The sequence below is a fragment of the Eublepharis macularius genome, chromosome 13, assembly GCF_028583425.1.
Source record: "Eublepharis macularius isolate TG4126 chromosome 13, MPM_Emac_v1.0, whole genome shotgun sequence".
NCBI lineage: Eukaryota > Metazoa > Chordata > Lepidosauria > Squamata > Eublepharidae > Eublepharis > Eublepharis macularius.
Genome location: NC_072802.1, coordinates 47,011,203 through 47,030,120, shown reverse-complemented (window position 1 = coordinate 47,030,120; position 18,918 = coordinate 47,011,203). Strand labels below are relative to the sequence as shown.

Here is an 18,918-nt window from a genome sequence, read left to right as displayed (position 1 = left end):
ACTGCCTTTAATAAAGGAGCAATGGGAAGTTATTTACCAGTTGATGTGAGTGGTAAGCTGCAGTACTGCAGCCCAAGCTCTGCTCATGACCTGAGTTCGATCCTGGCGGAAGTTGGGTTCAGGTAGCCGGCTCAAGGTTGACTCAGCCTTCCATCCTTCCAAGGTCAGTAAAATGAGTACCCAGTTTCCTGGGGGTAAAGTGTAGATGACTCGGGAAGGCAATGGCAAACCACCCCGTAAGCCAAGAAAACATACTGATGCGACATCCTCTCATGGGTCAGTAGTGACTTGGTGCTTGCTGATGGAAAAAATGGGGAAATTGGGAGGGGGGACACACTGAAAATAAACTCCTATAATTAGGCTTGATGGGGAAAAGATATTATGGTTTTTTCCCAACACTCCAATCCCCCCCCCAAAAAGGTTGGTTTCCATGGCTTTGTATTTTCCAGAGATTTTATCTCTAGCGATGAAAAGATACAATTACACATTTCGAGTTATTAAGCTGTTATTAAAGGGCATTTGTTTTAGGCCTCAGACGCACACCTTCAACCAGGACCTTGGTGGATCACACCCTATAACATTTTCTAGCTATGACTAGTAAGCCTAAAATAAGGCAGAGGGCATGACCAAAAAGAGTAGAAAAAATATATACAACGTAGTTTTTGCATGACTACTGCTGCAGCATAATCTAAGCATGTTTATTCACAAGTAAGGTTCTGGTCCACTTTATTCAGCGAGGTCTACTCCCAGTTAAATGTGCACAAGGGGTCACTGCAAAAGGTGAGGAAATGCAAGGCACCCGCAATCCAACTTAGCAAGGCATAAAAACCACTGAATTAAAAGCAGGTTACTCCCCGTCCCACTCTTACACGCCGCCCCCACTCTCTGCAATGCCGTTCTGCGCACGCGCGCACCACCGCCCTTTGCAATGCAGCACTCTTATCACGCGTGCGCCGTCTGACATCGCCCAATTCTTCGCTACAGCGCAGAAGCTATTTATAGTAGCTGACGTAACCTAGAAATAGAACCTCAAGCCGGCGGTTTTCGCGTCACTCCCCCTACTCCTTCAACCGGCCGGCGGTTTTACAGTGCGCATGCGCGGTACGGATGCTGGCGGACAGTTGATGCGGGTGGCTCTGATCCTCCTATAGCTTCCCCCAACCTCGGTGCTCTGGGTCTTCCTGAGAGGGTTGGCGGGAGCGGCCACCAACGGTCGCAGGACGCTCGCGCGCATGCTCACACCCTTGGAGGAGCTTCAGCCGCTGCCTGACTCGGGTCAGTGTTGTAAGACGCGCGTTTGCGCATGCGAGAGAAAAGAGCCGCCGCGCGCTCTCGCTGACTCCGCTCGCGCGCTCCGCTTGGCCGGCCTGAGGTGAGAAGGAGCCGCCGCTGAGGCGCAGCCCCCTTAGCCCCGCGAGGACTCGAGGAAGGGCGCCGAGAGCTTTGCCTGCCCACCCGCCTGCCTTGCCAGCGCCACGACGGAGGGAGCGGCCATGAGCGACCGCGAGCAGCTGCTGCAGCGAGCCCGCCTGGCCGAGCAGGCGGAGAGATACGACGACATGGCCGCGGCCATGAAAGCGGTGAGTGGCGCGGGAGGAGAAGGGGGGGCGGCCCGCGGGCCCCGCCATCTCAGCCCCGCTTGCTGCGAGGAGCCAACGCCCTGGCCCCCCCGCGCCCCTCCCGATGTCAGTGGGGACCGCTGAGTCCCCTCAGGGAAGAGCCGCTCAGGGGAGGCAGGCAGGCTCCTCCGAGTGGCCCTTCCGCCCCGACGGTGAGTCGCGGGTCCCACGCCAGCCCTCTTTTTTCTTCCTGTTGCTCATGGGGGTTGCCCCCCGATAGGGAAGCCGTGTGTCTGCGGCCGCAGTCTGGCGATGCCCGCCTGTGAGTCTGAGAGCGAGAACAGCGAGGCGGCGGCGGACTCGAGTGGCATCCAGTTCGTGGGGAATTGATGCAGATTGGCACAGGGGAAAGGGATGGAAAGGAACGTCTGGGGGATTGTGCTAGAGCTGTGAATGTTAACATAGGGACAGGAACGTAATTCGCTGCAAGGACATCCATTTCTCAAACAGAGTGAGCAGGCTTCTTCGATGTGTGACGCCTCTGGATTCCCCCCCCCCCCTTATTTGCACCAAGGCATTTCCAGTATACCTGAATATGTTGAATGATATGGCCAGCTGTTCATGCTGAGGTGAGGTCCAAGTCAGTAGCTATTCCTCTGTGAGGCATTAGTGTACTGTGTTCCTCTTCGAATTGCTTATAAGTGAAATGCCTTTTGCAACTATAGGAAGAGAGGGAGTGTTTAAATTCTCTATATGAAAAGCTTTAGCATTCAAATGCGTATGTATGGGTTTCTCATTTATTTCCCTCCCCCCTGAAATTCAGATGAGTTATTGGAAGGAACCATTACACTTTGGATGTGCAGCTTATGGTTTTAGGATGAGAGGCTGTTACATATATTCCTAGAGTTAATACTTGAACCTTATTAGATGCTGAGCTATGGCATCTATTACTAATTTATCTTGCATTTTAAATGGTATGTCTAGTGTCTTCCTATCTTTTCTGTACTGGAGTAGACCTTGCCTGTTTCAAATTTGCTTGCATTGAGATTTGGAAGCAATGAATGGTGGTTGACTCCTTACTGCTGCCCAAACAGAAGCATGCAAAGGGATTATTTATTGCTGCTGGTTGACCTCCTCACCAGAGGGTCTGGGGTACTTGTTCTTGGCAAGCTGGTAAGTGGGTTTGTGGATGCCTGAAGGCAGATTTCAGGATTGTAGCATCTAGTTTCTTAAAAAACAGAATTCAGGATCCTTTCCAGCCAGAGCCAGTCACAGGTACCTGCTGCATTCCATAAGCCATTCACTGTTATAACCTGACTTTGCAACTTCAAATTTGTATATCAGGTTTACAAAATAAGACTGCTCCAACCATATTCGTTAAAAGGTTAGCTGTATTATTTGTCTCATGTTTTTTTCAAAGTATCTTGTGATGTATTTGTCAGAAATGTTCACAGTAGTCCTCAAGATAAAGCCCCAGAACTGCAGTTTAACAAAACATAAATAAGAACTTGGAAAAGGATAATTTGACAAGAATTTGTAATTACATCACTGACATACACAACGAGATGGTAATCAACACTTTTCTCAAATGTGTATTGCTGACTGACCACCTAATATTTGCACAAATTTCAGTATATGCCTTTTCTTTTGTTATGATTACTATCAGAATGTCACTGTTACAAGATAGACATAGATATGACTTGTAGAAGCATAGCCTGCACATTTTATAACTGCAATGCTTTTAAAGCAACAAATCATTTCTGCTTAACTTAACCCTGCTTTCTTCAGATGCATTAAAAGCAAGTCACTGTGCGTGGCAGCCTCACTGCATGGCAGCCTCTACTGCCAGTTCAAAATACAAGAGGCAACAAATAAAAATCAGAAGTGGGAGCTGTAGCTGCTAATTCTCGTTCATTCTCTCTCTTTCTCATGCAATGACAAACTTTTTAAATAGGATTATAGAACACTGTGAAGCCTGCAGTTGTCAAACATGGTTATGTTCTATTTGACCCTGGAGTAAAGGGTAGTAATCTGTATAATGAAGTTCTAATTGGGTGTTTCCTCATCTTTTAATCCATTTGAGGCCCATTTAAAGAGTACAATTGCTGTACCATAGAATATGGAATATAAAACAGCAGGGATTTAACTATTCTCAATTTATAGGTATTAGGATTTGACTTCTAAATGCCAAACTTGTGTAAGAAAGGAAGTCAGTTCTTAGGCATCCGCACCACAATTGAATGCATGGGATTTTTTTCAGCTGAATAGCTTTGCTTGTTTCGACAGTGATGTTTTGAGGCTCTGTAAGTATATATTATTCACAGTGTTGCTATATCAGCAATTTTCCTCTAGTGTCCCCTAATTATCTCAATACAGGGTGGGTAAGGTTGCTTTGTTTTTAATTTAAGCCTTTTTTGCAGTGATTCTTGAGATGTTGCTAATCTGTCTTTTTCTAGCAGAGGCATCTCTCAGATGTGAAAGATACTGTAGCACCTCTCTGTGCTGTAGTAGGTAGTCTGCTTTCTTCATGTTCACAACAGTAGTGGTTTAGGACTAGCAAGGACCTTCTCTTTCTTTCAAATATGTATACAGCGGCACACAAGATTCTATTTTATGCTCTTGTAAAGACTTTTTGGTGGATATGGGACTATAGCCCTTACCATGTTGCTGCAATCTCTTTGTTAATCTGGGCATTTCTGTTGGTGGGATGTGAGAGCGCACACATCTAGTAGCCACATTTCAGAAACCAAATGTTACCAAAGATCAATCTATGTGTGTGTCTACAGAGAAAATGGGTTCAGTATCCAGAGTAAGAGACATCCTATGACAGAACCAGGGAAGAATCCAGAATGAAGCATGCAAGCCAGAGAACGTCTCCCGATATGTTGGGGTGTGTAATAGGGCCCAAAGTAACCTATTGATTCCCTGGGTAAGAGAGCAGTGAATATTATCTTGCATGCTATTGCTCTTTTCTATAACTAAGTCACTGCATCCATTTCATGCATTCTCAAGAATTTAGGAAATGTGTGTTAATAGTGATGTCTTCAGGGCTTTCCCAAGTAGTTCTTTAAAACTTCTTACTTCTTTGGCTTGGCTGACCAGGTGTCAGTTGACAACAATACCTGATTTCCCTTCTTGTATTTTAAGAAGACTTGAATGAAACTTGTGTACAAGATTTATTAATTTGTGGGGTTTTTTGAAGGAGGTTATTTGTCCCTTAAACCAGATTATCTCAAAGTCTCTGTGTGCGTTTGCAGGTGACGGAGCTGAATGAACCTCTTTCAAATGAAGACAGAAACCTGCTCTCTGTAGCCTATAAGAATGTTGTTGGTGCCAGGAGATCTTCCTGGAGAGTCATCAGCAGCATAGAACAGAAAACCATGACTGATGGGAATGAAAAGAAGCTGGAAAAAGTGAAGGCATACAGGGAGAAGATTGAGAAGGAGTTGGAGACCGTGTGCAATGATGTTCTGGCCCTCCTAGATAAGTTCTTGATCAAGAACTGCAGTGACATTCAATATGAGAGCAAGGTCTTTTACCTGAAAATGAAAGGTGATTACTACCGCTACTTAGCAGAAGTTGCTACAGGTGAAAAGAAGAACAGTGTTGTGGAAGCATCAGAAGCTGCCTACAAAGAAGCGTTTGAGATCAGCAAAGAGCACATGCAACCCACGCACCCTATCCGGCTGGGGCTGGCACTCAACTTCTCAGTGTTCTACTATGAAATCCAGAATGCCCCTGAGCAGGCCTGCCTTCTAGCCAAACAAGCCTTTGATGATGCCATAGCTGAGCTGGATACACTCAATGAGGATTCCTACAAGGACTCCACTCTTATCATGCAGCTACTTCGAGACAACCTCACTCTCTGGACAAGCGACCAGCAAGATGAGGAAGCAGGGGAGGGCAACAACTGAAGAGCTTTTCCCCATCACAGCTTACCATCAAACCCCCATCACCAATACTTCCTTGCCACAATCACACTATGTATCTAGTGCTAAGCATATCTGTATTGTTGGCACAGCTATGAGGTCTGCCAGATGCCGCATCAGACAGCTCTTCATGTGCATTGCTGGACTGAAAGGTGTATCAGCCCCTTTTTACTATAGTGGCATATTGATTGTGTAGAAGGAAAATGAGGCATTTTAGTTTCATTTGATTAATAATATATTGGTTAACATAATGGAAAGTGAGGGGAATTGATCAGAAATCTAAACCATTCCATTTTCCGTTTGGAAGGAGCGAATTATGTGTGTTCAGCAGTATGCCTTTACATTCAAAATAAATGAATATGCTGATCCTGTCGGCCAGTGGAAACTACCATAAGAAGGTGTGAACTGATTTTGTCTTCATTTTTTAAAAAGTGGTGTTCTGTAATCTGTGTTTGCCTCTTAACGTTCACAGACTTTGGTTTAAAGCAATGCATCTTGAGAGGTTTTGATATTTGTAACTTTTTTTTGCAAGTTTGAAATCATGAAATTTTGTTTTGGTAAATTCTTTGGCTGCTCAGTTGCCTGTGTATTCTGACAGCTCTGTGTCAATGTTAGCCCATATTAAGATGGATCATGATGAGAGATCAGAATTCTAAATTAAGTGTGTTGGAATCAAACAAAAATAAACTGCTGCTTTGGGGATATTGGTTGTAAGATGTCCTGTATTATTTACCAAACAAAATGATGCTCACAATGTGTCTAATCAAGGATTTAAATACACTTTTGAGGAACTAGAGTCCATGCCTCACTGTTGGTTGGATTTTCATGACAATGAAAGACAAGGGTGAATTTGTTGCTAAGTTGCAACAGCTGTTTGTCTAATTTCTGTGGTTGTGGAAGAGAAGACAAATTTATCTTGCATCTGTCCTGTGAGTCCATAGGCCAATCACTCTGATCAGCCAGTTTTAAACAGATGAGTTTACCGTTTTCTAAGTGTGTAGAACCATGATCATTTCTTGCTGCCCTGGCGATTTTAGCCCACATACGTTTTATTTTCTGGTCATAGCACAAAAGTTAAGGGGACAGATTTCTGTAATGTTGTCTCTGTTGTGAGAGAGGCAGTAACATGTAGACAGTTCCCTAATTGTTGTATCATGCACATTCTCCTCTTTGCTCCAGAAGATGATCATGCCAGACTGTCCAGAGATCTTGCAAAAATGCAGCCAAGCATCATTCAGTATAGCCACAAGTATTATTGTCATCTGGCCAATTTCTCTCCTCCTCTGCCTAGTGTATTCAAGTAAGATACACATGAGACTTCACTTTCTGCAGTCTTATTCCGCACATGTTTTTATTGCCACATCAGGCTCAGAGGACAAACACCGGCCTGTATGGGTTAGTGGGCATGCATAGATAGGCTGGGTGTAGAAAATGTTTAAAATGATCCTCCCATGACTTTAAAGTTGTTTCAAAATAAAATAGTGCATAATTACTGGCTATCCATTTAGAATTTGACTAGCATAAAGCATAGTTCTTGTCATGGCGATTTTGCAGCCTGTTTGTCAAACTTGAATACATGATCTTTGAGCTAATGCCTTTGTTCTGCAGTTGAGTTGCTATAACTCCTAATTTTTAAGCTGAAGGATCAATCTATTGTCAACAGGGTGGATTTAATTTAAATTGAATCGATTGAAATCACAATCTAAATCACTAGTCAATAAGACTAGATTTAAATCATGGTTTTCTACATAAAGACTCACTCTTTTCTACATAAAGACTCCTCACACTTAGCTTCTTGTGCAGATCTATTCTACTTCCAACAATCTTCTATTCATTGAATTTTTTGAAACTTCGCACTTAGTTCTGTGTACAAAGATTTGGAAAGGAACAATGGGATTAAGGTCTTCTGTATGTTTATTTTATAACTTTGCTGTGAAGAAGAGACATGATCTCTGCAGACAAATTCAGTTTTGAGAACTGTAAAACCAAGCATCTGTGATAATATCTTCAAGATAGAACAATTGCCCAATAATCTTAACAGAAACCTCTAGAAGAGCATGACATTGTGAAAAGATTAAAGGAATTCATTTACCAAAAAATTTAAACATTGCATGAATATACAGCTTTGTGCTACATAATTAAAAACTGATCCTTATTTCATGATAACCTTTGGGCTATAATGTATCTTGAATAGAAAACTAAATAGATTTTTCCTCAAAAAATTTATTTAAAAAATAAGATTTAAATTTAAAAAATCATTGATTTTTATCCACCCTGGTTGTCAGATTAAGACAGGATGTAGCTGATTAAATTTGCTTTCTGTTTAACTTTCTCAATATACCAGTGCATTAAAGGCAGGAACCAGAAGTGAAATTTGAACTCCCTGGGGAAAAACACTTGGAACAGAAAGCAGAGCCAGGTCTCATGAGCCATTAAATAATAGTTTAATTACCTAGTTAAATAAATCCAGAGGAGTTTGCTGTGTTAGTCTGTAGTTGCAAAAGATCAGTAGCACTTTTAAGACTAACCAACTTTATTGAGGCATAAGCTTTCGAGAAGCACAGCATCTGACAAAGAGATCTGTGGTTCTCGAAAGCCTATGCCACAATAAAGTTGGTTAGTCTTAAAGGTGCTACTGGACTTTCTACTAATTAAATAAAGTAATTGTAATATTCACTCAATTTTGACAGTAATTACAGAAGGGAATAATTTTAAGTAATGACACAGCTCTTTGGGTAAATTTCTTGACACATTAAGCAAAGAAGAACCTTGCACGTGTCAAGAATCCAACACTTCTGGCTTAGGACCTAGAAATATCAACATATATGGGGATTCCAAGGGTGACGATGGTAACCTTTGCGCATAGGTAGGGCTTTTGATCAGGCTTCATGCTTCAGTTCTTACTGAAGACATGAATAGTCCATAGTCCCTGTTAACTAACAGTTGTGAATTACATTAGCAAAACATAAAGATTCATATTTGAATGTTGCAGTAGGATCTGGGACAACCAGGTTCGAATCACCACTGACATGAATCTTGTGTGGGTGACCTTGGGCCAATCGCACACAGAGCTTAACCCATCTCACAGGGTATGGGGGATAAAATGGAGGAGAGGAGAATTATGTTAGACCATCTTGTGTCCCCATTAGGGGGAAAGGTGGGATATAAATAAAATGTTCTCATGCATAGGCATTTATGCATGCTCAAATGCTATTTTCTATCCTATGAGGAGCACTTACCACATAAGATGGAATGTAAATAATGAAAACCCATGCAACTGGTCAAGATCATTCCATGGAGGAGTGCAACTGTTCCAGTATGGATGTATTAATGTACAGAGGTATCTTGTCCTGGAATCTGGTTTGTTTGGAACAATGAATGTATGCAGCTGCTATCTGTATTGATCCTTCAAGGGGTGTCTTTGCAGGTTAGTTGCCTTTGCTTAGGCAAAATGGAAACCAGAGAGGTCAGGTTGAGCTGGGGGGAGAATTATTTAGGTTACGAGAAGAGGCTGGCAATATCTGAATTCCTGCTGTCTAGACAGCCTGTAGTCAGTTTGGTGCACTGGTTAAGAGCACCAGGACTCTGGAGAACCAGTTTTGATTCCCCACTCCTCCACTTGAAGCCAGCTGAGTGACCTTGGGTCAGTCACAGCTTCTCAGCGCTTGTTCAGCTCCACCGACCTTACAGGGTGATTATCCTGAGGATAATAATAACACATTGGAAACGGCTCTGAGTGGAGGTTAAGTTGTCCTAAAGGGTGGTATATAAATTGAGTGGTGGTGGTGGTGGTGGTAGTGGCTGGATTGTGGCTTCACTGTGGTTGACGAACTTGTTTGGATTGTTTCAGCTGGTAACCATGTTGATTTGATAGAACAGCAAGATTTGAGTCCAGTGGCTTCTTAGATGCTAACAAGATTTTGAGGGTATAAGTTTTCTAGAGTCAAAAGCACCATTATCTGATGAAGGGACCTTTGACTCTTGAAAACTTATACCCTTATCTTGCTGTTTGGGTTGGTAACTAGAATTTTTTTATAAACTTCAGTCTAGCGCCCTGTTAAACAATGCTAATCTTGTTTGTACTGAAGATCACCCTCGAATGGCAAGTAGCTGTTGTTTGCTCTTGCCTCTAGAGCTAAATAAGACAACTGTTCTTTCACTAAAGCATCAAATTGCTTTGCTTGAGGAGAATTTTGATCATTTTCTCTGGTATGATGATTGTAAAATGTCTTACTGCTACTTTTCTTATTCACAGAAGGATTGGCCACTTTACTATTAGATATAACAAGGTGGGGACCTGTAAAGACTTATAGGAGGCATATCTTTTTCTTCCTCCCTACTTGTTTCCTCTTCCATCCCTGAAAGCTTCCAGAGTCTCTGCCTTTTTACCAGCAAACCTATAATTATCCGCTCCCATCTTCAGATTTCCTTCCTTCCCCCAGCAGCCTCTCCCTGGGAAAAGTCCAGCCAAGCTGTGTTGTTGCCAGCCCACGCTGTTGCATGGTGGGGAACTGTCAATGACTTGCATCAACTTTCTCATGTATTGCTTTCTCCACACTATTTCTCCTGTCAGCCCCCCATTTCCTTCTGTCCCCATTTCCTTTTCCCCATGCATCAACCAAACCTACCTTTTAACACTTTTCCGTTACACTTATTTATTTACTTTATTTATACCCCTAATTCCCCAGTGAGAATGCGAAGTGACTTACATTGGTCTCCATTTTATCCTTACAGCAAGCCTGTGATTAGATTGTGCTGTGTTGTGTATGTTTGACTGGTCCAAAATCATCAAGTTATCTTCCATGACAGATAGGAGACTCAAACTTGAGCCACCTAGATCCTAATAGGAAACTAACTCCACACACTGGCTCTACACACATGCTGATGAACAGTAGCAAAGAGCCAGGCCTGGGTGAGTCATGCAAGTCGCCTAGTATCAAGTTGGCCTGAACTGCTGCCAGGCCTGGCCCTAATGAGTCATCCCTCAAAGGACAAAACAGTCCTGGAAAGGGCCCTGTCCCTTCCCCCTGCCTTTTACTGACAGAAACCAAGACTGGAAAACTCGGAATACTGTTGTAATGGCCTAGCCTCGACAACGGCCACTGCAAAAGGCATTAGTTTCTTAAGGCTACAGGTGTTGCTTCCATTATTTTGGGTCCCCCCCCCCCGTTTTTTTAACAGATTTTTCTCCAAATCTGGAACTTTTCTCAGGTTTATGGAAAGATCTGTCTTATCTAGTCATGGTTCCCGTTTCTGGATTTAAGAATCCAAAAATTTAGTGATGTTAAGAATTAGATGTTTTAATGATCAAATTCTACACTATAGAGAGAGGTCAGCATTAAATTAGGAGCCTTGGCAAAGATGTGGATTTGTTGTAAATAAGTGTTCCAAAGTACAATTGCTAAGTGCAGAAATGGAATTTATCTCAAAGCACATTATGCACACCAGTCAGATATGGAGGCATATTCTTTCTGGAAATCATGCGTGATCATTCTCCTGCCTTATTGAGCAAATAATATATTTTGCCTCTTTCTCAAAGGTAGTCTTTCCCAATTCCATCTCTTCCATTCTCCGTTTGCTTTAGAGCATTTCCCCCTTGCCTTTCATGGAGCATCACTATGGTAATGCCATGATGTCATTGCACTACGAACTGTTGTCTTGGAAACAGTGTGACGTCCTTGCACCAGAAAGTGTTGCTAGGGATACTAAACAGGCTGGATGAGATTTGCTGGGGGTAGGAGAGGAAATGGTGATATCAAATCCATGTCTGGAAATTTTCTAGTCAACAGGGAAAGAGAAGAAATAAATCATTCACTGGAAGAGCTGCTGAAATGTTGATTTCCCAGCCAGGGCTCCATTAGCTTGGGTTTCTGTGTGCCTATCCATCAGATTGTCTGTTTCCAAGACACCAGCCATCCCAAGGGTAGGATAAGCTGCAAAGTTCAGCTTCCGTTCCAAAGGAGAGAGCTTTGCTATCTTAATCTCTCTCTCCCTGTGTATATGTGTGTCCTTTCCCAAGGATGACTCAAAGCGCACTATATTTATTTAAAACATTTCTATGCCACCCTTCTTCCCAAATAGGGTCCCTAACGCAGCAAATACCAAACAGTAAAACATTTCAGCATTGAAAAAAATATGCAATAATTCAATAAAACAAGCTGATAGGCTATGGAGTAGTAGGCCAATAAGTTATTGGGGGTTTGTCAAACAGAACAAAAAAGTCTTCAGTGTTCACTTCAATATTGGTAAGCTTTGTAGGGCTTTGTGTGTTTACACAGATATTGAAAGATACCTTTGAGCCTCTCCCACTAATTACAGCCTTGGCTGCCTTAGGCAATAGATTTCTAGTAAGATGGCAGACAGGAGAAGATGGACTTGAGAAGTGACCCTGCTATCCTCTATCTACAAGTGGCCAAACTCAGTTGATGTCAAGAGCAAGGAAGTCACCTTGTTTCTAGAAGAAACCAAATGTACAATGCTGATTGGTTATGAACTTTATTTTTTAGTGTTTTTTTTAAAAAGGCATCAGATAAATTTTCCAGATGCTCGGGGGTGTCCGTGTGTTTAAAATCAAAAAGTTGCCGCTGCATAGGGAATAAGTCAAAATGCGCTGCGGTGGAGACAGCGCCTTTGCCAGTAGATGAGAGGCAGTGAGAAGCAGCCCACAGTTCCTTGCACAGAGAGGAATGACTGACTTCACATGGGCTGGTATGGGGAAGGGGAGACATGACTGTGGCCTTACAGAACAGCCTGCCTGAAGAATTCAAGGAATCTCTCCCTCTCCTGACTTTCCACAAACTATACAAAAGTAAATTATTCAGGAGGGCTTTCTTTTTTAAAGATTTTTTAAAAATCTTTACCAACAAGTAAAGATGTAACAATTTGAACGATCAACAGATCAGTATGTAGTAACTAGAACTAGAGTGGGTTTGGACTGATGGAACTTAAATACAATTAACCATTAAGTAGTAATAACATTGTATAATCTATAAAATAGAAGATATCCTAAAGTATCAAAATTCTTTAACATACTTACAATTTAAAAAATTACAGAATAAAGGGATTAAATGGATAAATTTTGTCCGATTTTAAGCCCAAATCTGCCATATAGTTCAATACTGGGAACCATGTTTCTAAAAAGCTAGAATAACAACACTCTGTATTTAGGTAAGTAATTTGGTCAGTTGTTTTTCCATTAAAAAAATGGTCCCAAATCTTGCTATGCCATAAAGAAATAGAGGGTGCTCACACGTCCTTCCAGAATGTTGCTATAGAGGCTTTTGCTGCTGCCAGAAGTGTGACGATGAACTTTTTAGAACTTTTTAAATTAAGTGATATGGGAGGGCTTTCTTACACAGGTAATGATTAAATGGTTCAGAGAGAAGCTTTGGTAAAGGGATAGGGACTGGAGACTATACTACTGTGTACTGTCTGTTTCTATAACTGTGCTCCTACTGAGTAGCTTCCACATCATTTAATATGTCATGTTACGTTTTTTATGCTCTGTTTCAGAATTGTTTCAACTATGTATTGAATTTCTGCTTGTTTTCAGATTTCTACAAACCACACCCAGTTGTGTTGTATATTGAATGTCCCAGCCACTGATCATACTGACTTTCTCTGTGTAATCCATCTTGGTTCTTGTTATGTTATTTGTATTATTTATAGTCTGCTGTTCAACATAAAACCCAAACCACCAGGAACTGCTGGGCAAGCCTTATTGATATATGATGCTCCTACCATATTCCCTAACTCCCATTCATTTCAATGAGGTTTATGCAAGAAGGCTTCCTGGTGGATTATTACTTCATTTTAATCAGTACGTGGGGAAGGAGCTATTTGCATTTTCTACTTCAGGTATCAAAATGTCATGGGCAGGCCAATAAAAAGTACATTGCCAGTGGTTTGAAGTTCTTTGTTTCAATAATTCTTACATTATCCTTTTAACATTGACCTGTATTTAGAAGGCTGTGTTTTCCCAAAGGCCACCTAATATATGGTTGAAGTAAGGATAGAACCAGGGAGTATTTAGTCCCCAAAGCCTTGGAGAGCTTTGAACTATGCTGCAGTAGTTCTGCTGTGTAGCTTGGGACCATAATGAATATTTTGACAGGTCTGAAAGCAGGCAAAATATTTTTTTAAACCCAGAGCAAATTCTAGCCAGCGTAGCTAATTGTATTCCAGTTGAAGAGACTGGAATAAATTATTTTGGAATGCTAGATGTGACTTCCTGGCTTTGGTTTTTCTCTGTCTTACTAGATTGGTATGTATCCATCATCACCTAAGTTCTAGCTGCTTCACGTGGTTCTTACTTATTTATTTATTTGTAGTCCGCCTTTCTCACTGAGACTCAAGGCAGATTACATAGTGTAAGATTAGTACAATGAGTATCAAGGACATTTCCGTACAGTGTCAAGGCCATGTGCATAAACAAAGCCATAAGGTAAGTAAATACAAGTTTATAAAGGCATATCATTAGCAAGGATCCTATACAGATAGGGTTGCCAGCCTCCAGGTAGTGGCTGGAGACCTCCCAGAATTACAACTGGTCTCCAGGCCACAGAGATCAGTTCACCTGGGGAAAATGGCTACTTTGGCTGGTGGACTCTAGAATTATGCTATGTCAAGGTCCTTTCCCTCCCCAAACCCCACTTTCTCCAGGTTTCTCCAGTTTTCACTCCCCAGATCTCCAGGAATTTCCCAACTCGGAGCTGGCAACCCTATATACAGAATTGAAGAAATGCTGAAACAGAACATAATCAATTCTAGTACTGACATTAGACAACATGAAGCACAGGTAGTATAGAGGAGTACATAATAAAAGCAACAGATAATACGTAAGGCAGCATGGTCTAACTCATTATGCCTAGAATTTAAACTCACAAAACACCTATCGAATATTTTCCTTTTCAGCTGCGTATCTGACAAAATGTACCTATTTTAGAGAGATACTTCAAGAAAATATGCCCATTTTTTCTTAATCCTATTTTGGAATTTAGTTTAAAAAGGACTTTCAAGGTACCTTTACAATTCATATATCTAATTTTCAAGTGGTCCTGGATATTTAAACCTATTGATTGCAGCTACTTGGGAACAAAACAGATGTTTCTACAACCTTGGGGAAACCCCCAGGATTGCAGAAAAATCTGATTTCCCCCCTCCCTCCCCAAGACATTGGGAACTTGAATCCCCCTAAAACAATTTGCTACATGTCTGTGCATATAATAATAATAATAATAATAATAATAATAATAATAATAATAATAATAATAACAACAACAACAACATTCGATTTATAATACCGCCCTTCAGGACAACTTAATGCCCACTCAGAGCGGTTTACAAAGTGTTATTATTACCCCACAACAATCACCCTGTGGGTGGGGCTAAGAGAGCTCAAGAGAACTGTGACTCGCCCAAGGTCACCCAGCTGGCTTTGTGGAGGAGTGGGGAATCAAACCCGGCTCTCCAGATTAGAGTCCCGTGCTCTTAACCACTACACCAAACTGGCTCTCATATGATTCAGGAAGAAAGGGAGAAAGGCACACACAGTCCAGGTGGTCTGGCAAGGGGAATATTGAGCTGCTGAAAGGTAGCTGCTGTCGTCCCGTCCCCCCTGTGAGCAATTGGATAGCCCCATATGGCAACTATACACTCAAAATGACCTAGTCAAATTAAATAATGGTCAGCTAGGAAGTGGTGCACTGCCACCAGGAGCAGGGCCTGTTCTGCCAGAGGCAGAGGTTCTTCAGATGACTTGGAAAGTCAAAGGAACCTAGAGACAAGATACACTAGATAGACAAATAGGGTTTTGGTTGTTGTGGATTTTCTGGGCTGTATAGCCGTGGTCTTGGCGTTGTAGTTTCTGACGTTTCGCCAGCAGCTGTGGCTGGCATCTTCAGAGGTGTAGCACCGAAAGACAGATCTCTCAGTGTTACAGTGTAGAAAAGAAGTTGGCAGGTAATTTATATCTAATCAGGAAGGTGGGGTTGGGCTGAGTCATCCTGTTAAAGAGTTTCCCAGGGTGTGGAATGCTAACGGAGGGAGGCTTCACTGTATCCTGAGGAGGTTCTTTTGCATATGGATTGGTGCTTGATATGCTAATCTTCTCTGCAGGGCTATTGTTGGGTATAGAGTATTTTGTTAGCCTGGTGTTTTTCAGGACTGGAAACCATGCTCTATTCATTCTTAAGGTCTCTTCTTTCCTGTTAAAATTGTGTTTATGCTTATGAATTTCAATGGCTTCCCTGTGCAATCTGACGAAGTAGTTGGAAGTGTTGTCCAGTATTTTAGTGTCCTGGAATAGGATACTGTGTCCTGTTTGAGTTAGGCTATGTTCAGCCACTGCTTATTTTTCCAGATGGCCAAGTCTGCAGTGTCTTTCATGTTCTTTTATTCTTGTCTGGATGCTACACTGTGTGGTCCCGATGTAAACTTGTCCACAGCTGCAGGGTATGCGGTATACTCTGCGGTATACTGCAGGGTATGTGGTATAAAATAGGGTTTTAATTGAGAGAAACAAGGATACAGCACCTCTTACATAATTGCTGGGGAGAGGGCTTCATATAGCACCCAGTACATCTCCAGTGCAAACTCCTCCTTCCTGTCTCTTCCTGCTCTTTTATACTGGGCTTTGGTCTCTCAGGCAGCTTCCCAGGGCCGCAACACCTGGCTATGGGTTAGGTCATTCTAGCCTGGGGCTACTATCTTCACCTGGTAACTTCCTTAACCCTTCATTGGAAGGATACAGGAGGAAGTAGTCCTGCAACTACTTGCAGCTGTGGACTATAGGCACCAACATGCTGGGAGCTAGAATATGGGTTACTGACAACACAATCCCTAATCCTCTTTGTGTGTTCATTTGTGTTTGCAATACAGGCCTATCCTGGGAGTGGGCCTGGCTTCTCACTGGTGTGGACACCAAACCGCAAGCCACAACAGGCTCATCTGCTGTGCCAGCAAGCCACTGCAGGACCATCAGCCTCATGCCTGCATACCACGGCTCCAAGCCACCACCAGTCTGTATGCTACTGCTGCAAGCTGCTACATACCTGCATGCCAAAAGGAAGCAGCTAAATAAAAGGGAAGGGTGGTTTGGGGGTGGGGGACAAAAAGGGAAGGATATATGGAAGAGGAGGGGGAAAGGAATATCGTAAGGAGACTGCTGATGCTGATGCTGATGCTGAGCCGGAGGTCCATGCCAGGCCTGGCACTATGGTTGGTGATGGAGGGGCAGGGAGCCTGGTGCAATTCCCTCGAATCCCCCCATGATTTTCATGCCCCCCGTACAGTATAAAAATACGGTCAGCAACTGAATTGACTTGAGGACTCTGGGAACAAGAAGGCCTTCCACTGTCTAATAGGTTAGCCTCTTTGGAGCTGTGCATGGTGAGATTCCAGGGAGGAGCTCTGCTCCTTGAGGCCATGGCTCTGGCTGCCAGGTTTTGTGTTGATCAAAACAGGGTCTTCCTAGATGGTCCTGAAGACTGTAGAGGAGGAGGTGTTCCATGTGATCTGATTCAAATAAAGCTATTGATTTATGTATTTAAAACCTTGCAACGATGGTTTAAAGCTCTTAAATATAGGATGTCATACCTGGTCCTGTTCATGTTGCCCTCACAACAATGCAGTGGGATCGTTAAGCTGAGAGAGTGACAGGCTCCTCCTCACCCCGTGGATTAATTTTTTTCCTTTATCATTCACTGTTCTCACCGAGACTCATGGTGGATTACAAGATTGTAAAAAAAGGCAGTAAAGTCCAGCATAATTCATAACACAAACAACAACTGAATTACTCAATGGAATGATGAAATAAAAACAGTATAATATGTCCAATAAACTATATTTCACAATTGGAGAACAATAAAAGCAGTATAATAAAGTCAATAAAAATGCAGTACAAAAGGGAGGGAGGAGCTGCCTAAAATTTTCACAGGCAATTCAAATTGCAACCTTATTACTTATATAAAAAGAGGCCTCCTGCACAATTCTGTTTTGCTGCAACCCCATTTATTCTACTCTATCACTGCACTGGCTCTCAAGATAACATGCAAAAAGATGTGCTCTTTAGTGTCAATGGTACTTGTTTTCTGAAGCGTCTTTGCATACTGAGCAAAAAGTAAGCAGTGGAGCAGCAGTCCTTCACTTCTTTACCTACACAGGGCAGGCTTATGGAAATCCTAGAGAAGGCTTCAGCTTTCAAAGTAAGGTGTTGTTAGGGGTGGCTGGAGACCTCCCAGAATTACAACTGGTCTCCAGGCCACAGAGATCACTTCACCTGGAGAAAATGGTCCTTTCCCTCCTCAAACCCCACTTTCTCCAGGTTTCACCTCCAAGATCTCCAGGAATTTCCCAACTTGGAGTTGGCAACCCCAGGTGTTGTGGTTTGAGAATGTCAGACTAGGACCTGGAACAGCTAGGTCTGAATCCCTGCTCCGTCATGGAAGCATGCTGGGTGAGCTTGGGCCAGTCACACAGCCCAGCCTACACCACAGGGTTTTTGTGAGGATAATACAGAAGACAGGTGAATGATGTGTCCGAATTCGAGAGAAAGGTGGGGTATAAATGAGACAAATAAATATTACTTCCAAGTAATTGACAGGTTTTAGGGCTTGACCTGAAGTTTCAGAGTCTTGGCCTTCTTTTCAGGATCATCAGAGGGTGAAGGGTCAGACTCAAGGGAGAGATTATTTTCTGCTTGGCCTGACATTTTCTGCCATTGGTTATGCCCTGCATGTCCTCCATGCTCCACCTTGAGCTGTTAGGCTCTTCTATTGGGTTTGCCCTGCTTCTAGCCCGCCCCCCCCCCCGGATTCATATATAGGATTAGGTTGCAAATGAACACAAAAGGTGCTGGATTAAATGCAAGAAGGGATGCTGAACAGAAGAATGGAGACTTAAACTTCTTCTGACCCTGAATTGCAGCTGGTGTTACCTGTTGTAGCTCACATCAGATAACTGCATTGGCTAATAGCCTTAGCAAACAATACCATGAGAAAACAATACAGACAATTGCAGTTAAAACACCTAAAATGTCCACTTGTATCTGTTAGTTGATCCCTTTGGGATCCTGTGTAATCTGTATATTAGAATACTCTTAGAGACAGATCAAGATGGGTAGCCGTGTTAGTCTATCTGTAGCAGTAGAAAAGAGCAAGTAGCACCTATAAGACTAACAAAATTTGTGGTAGGGTATGAGCTTTTGTGAGTCACAGCTCACTTCTTCAGGTATCAGGTATCTCGTGTGGCTCACAAAAGCTCATACCCTACCACAAATGTTGTTAGTCTTATAGGTGCAACCAGAATGCTCTTTCTGCACTGGCGAGTATAGGTTTTTGCTCTCCTACTCTTTGGTCAATGTTACTCAGACTGTGGGGCTGGCCAACCTGCCTGGTGACATGGATTGATAAATTTTAAGCCACTAATGTTAG

General features: G+C 42.5%; 1 protein-coding gene across 1 annotated transcript; it reads left to right on the top strand.

Annotated features, from left to right (window-relative positions):
- Window positions 1-1,283: 1,283 nt before the first annotated feature.
- Window positions 1,284-6,190, top strand: YWHAH (tyrosine 3-monooxygenase/tryptophan 5-monooxygenase activation protein eta). The gene is made up of 2 exons (XM_054996684.1): window positions 1,284-1,580; window positions 4,817-6,190. Exons 1-2 carry the CDS (start codon window positions 1,494-1,496, stop codon window positions 5,471-5,473), a joined length of 744 nt encoding a protein of 247 aa, XP_054852659.1. The 5' UTR covers window positions 1,284-1,493; the 3' UTR covers window positions 5,474-6,190.
- The last annotated feature ends 12,728 nt before the right edge of the window (window positions 6,191-18,918 follow it).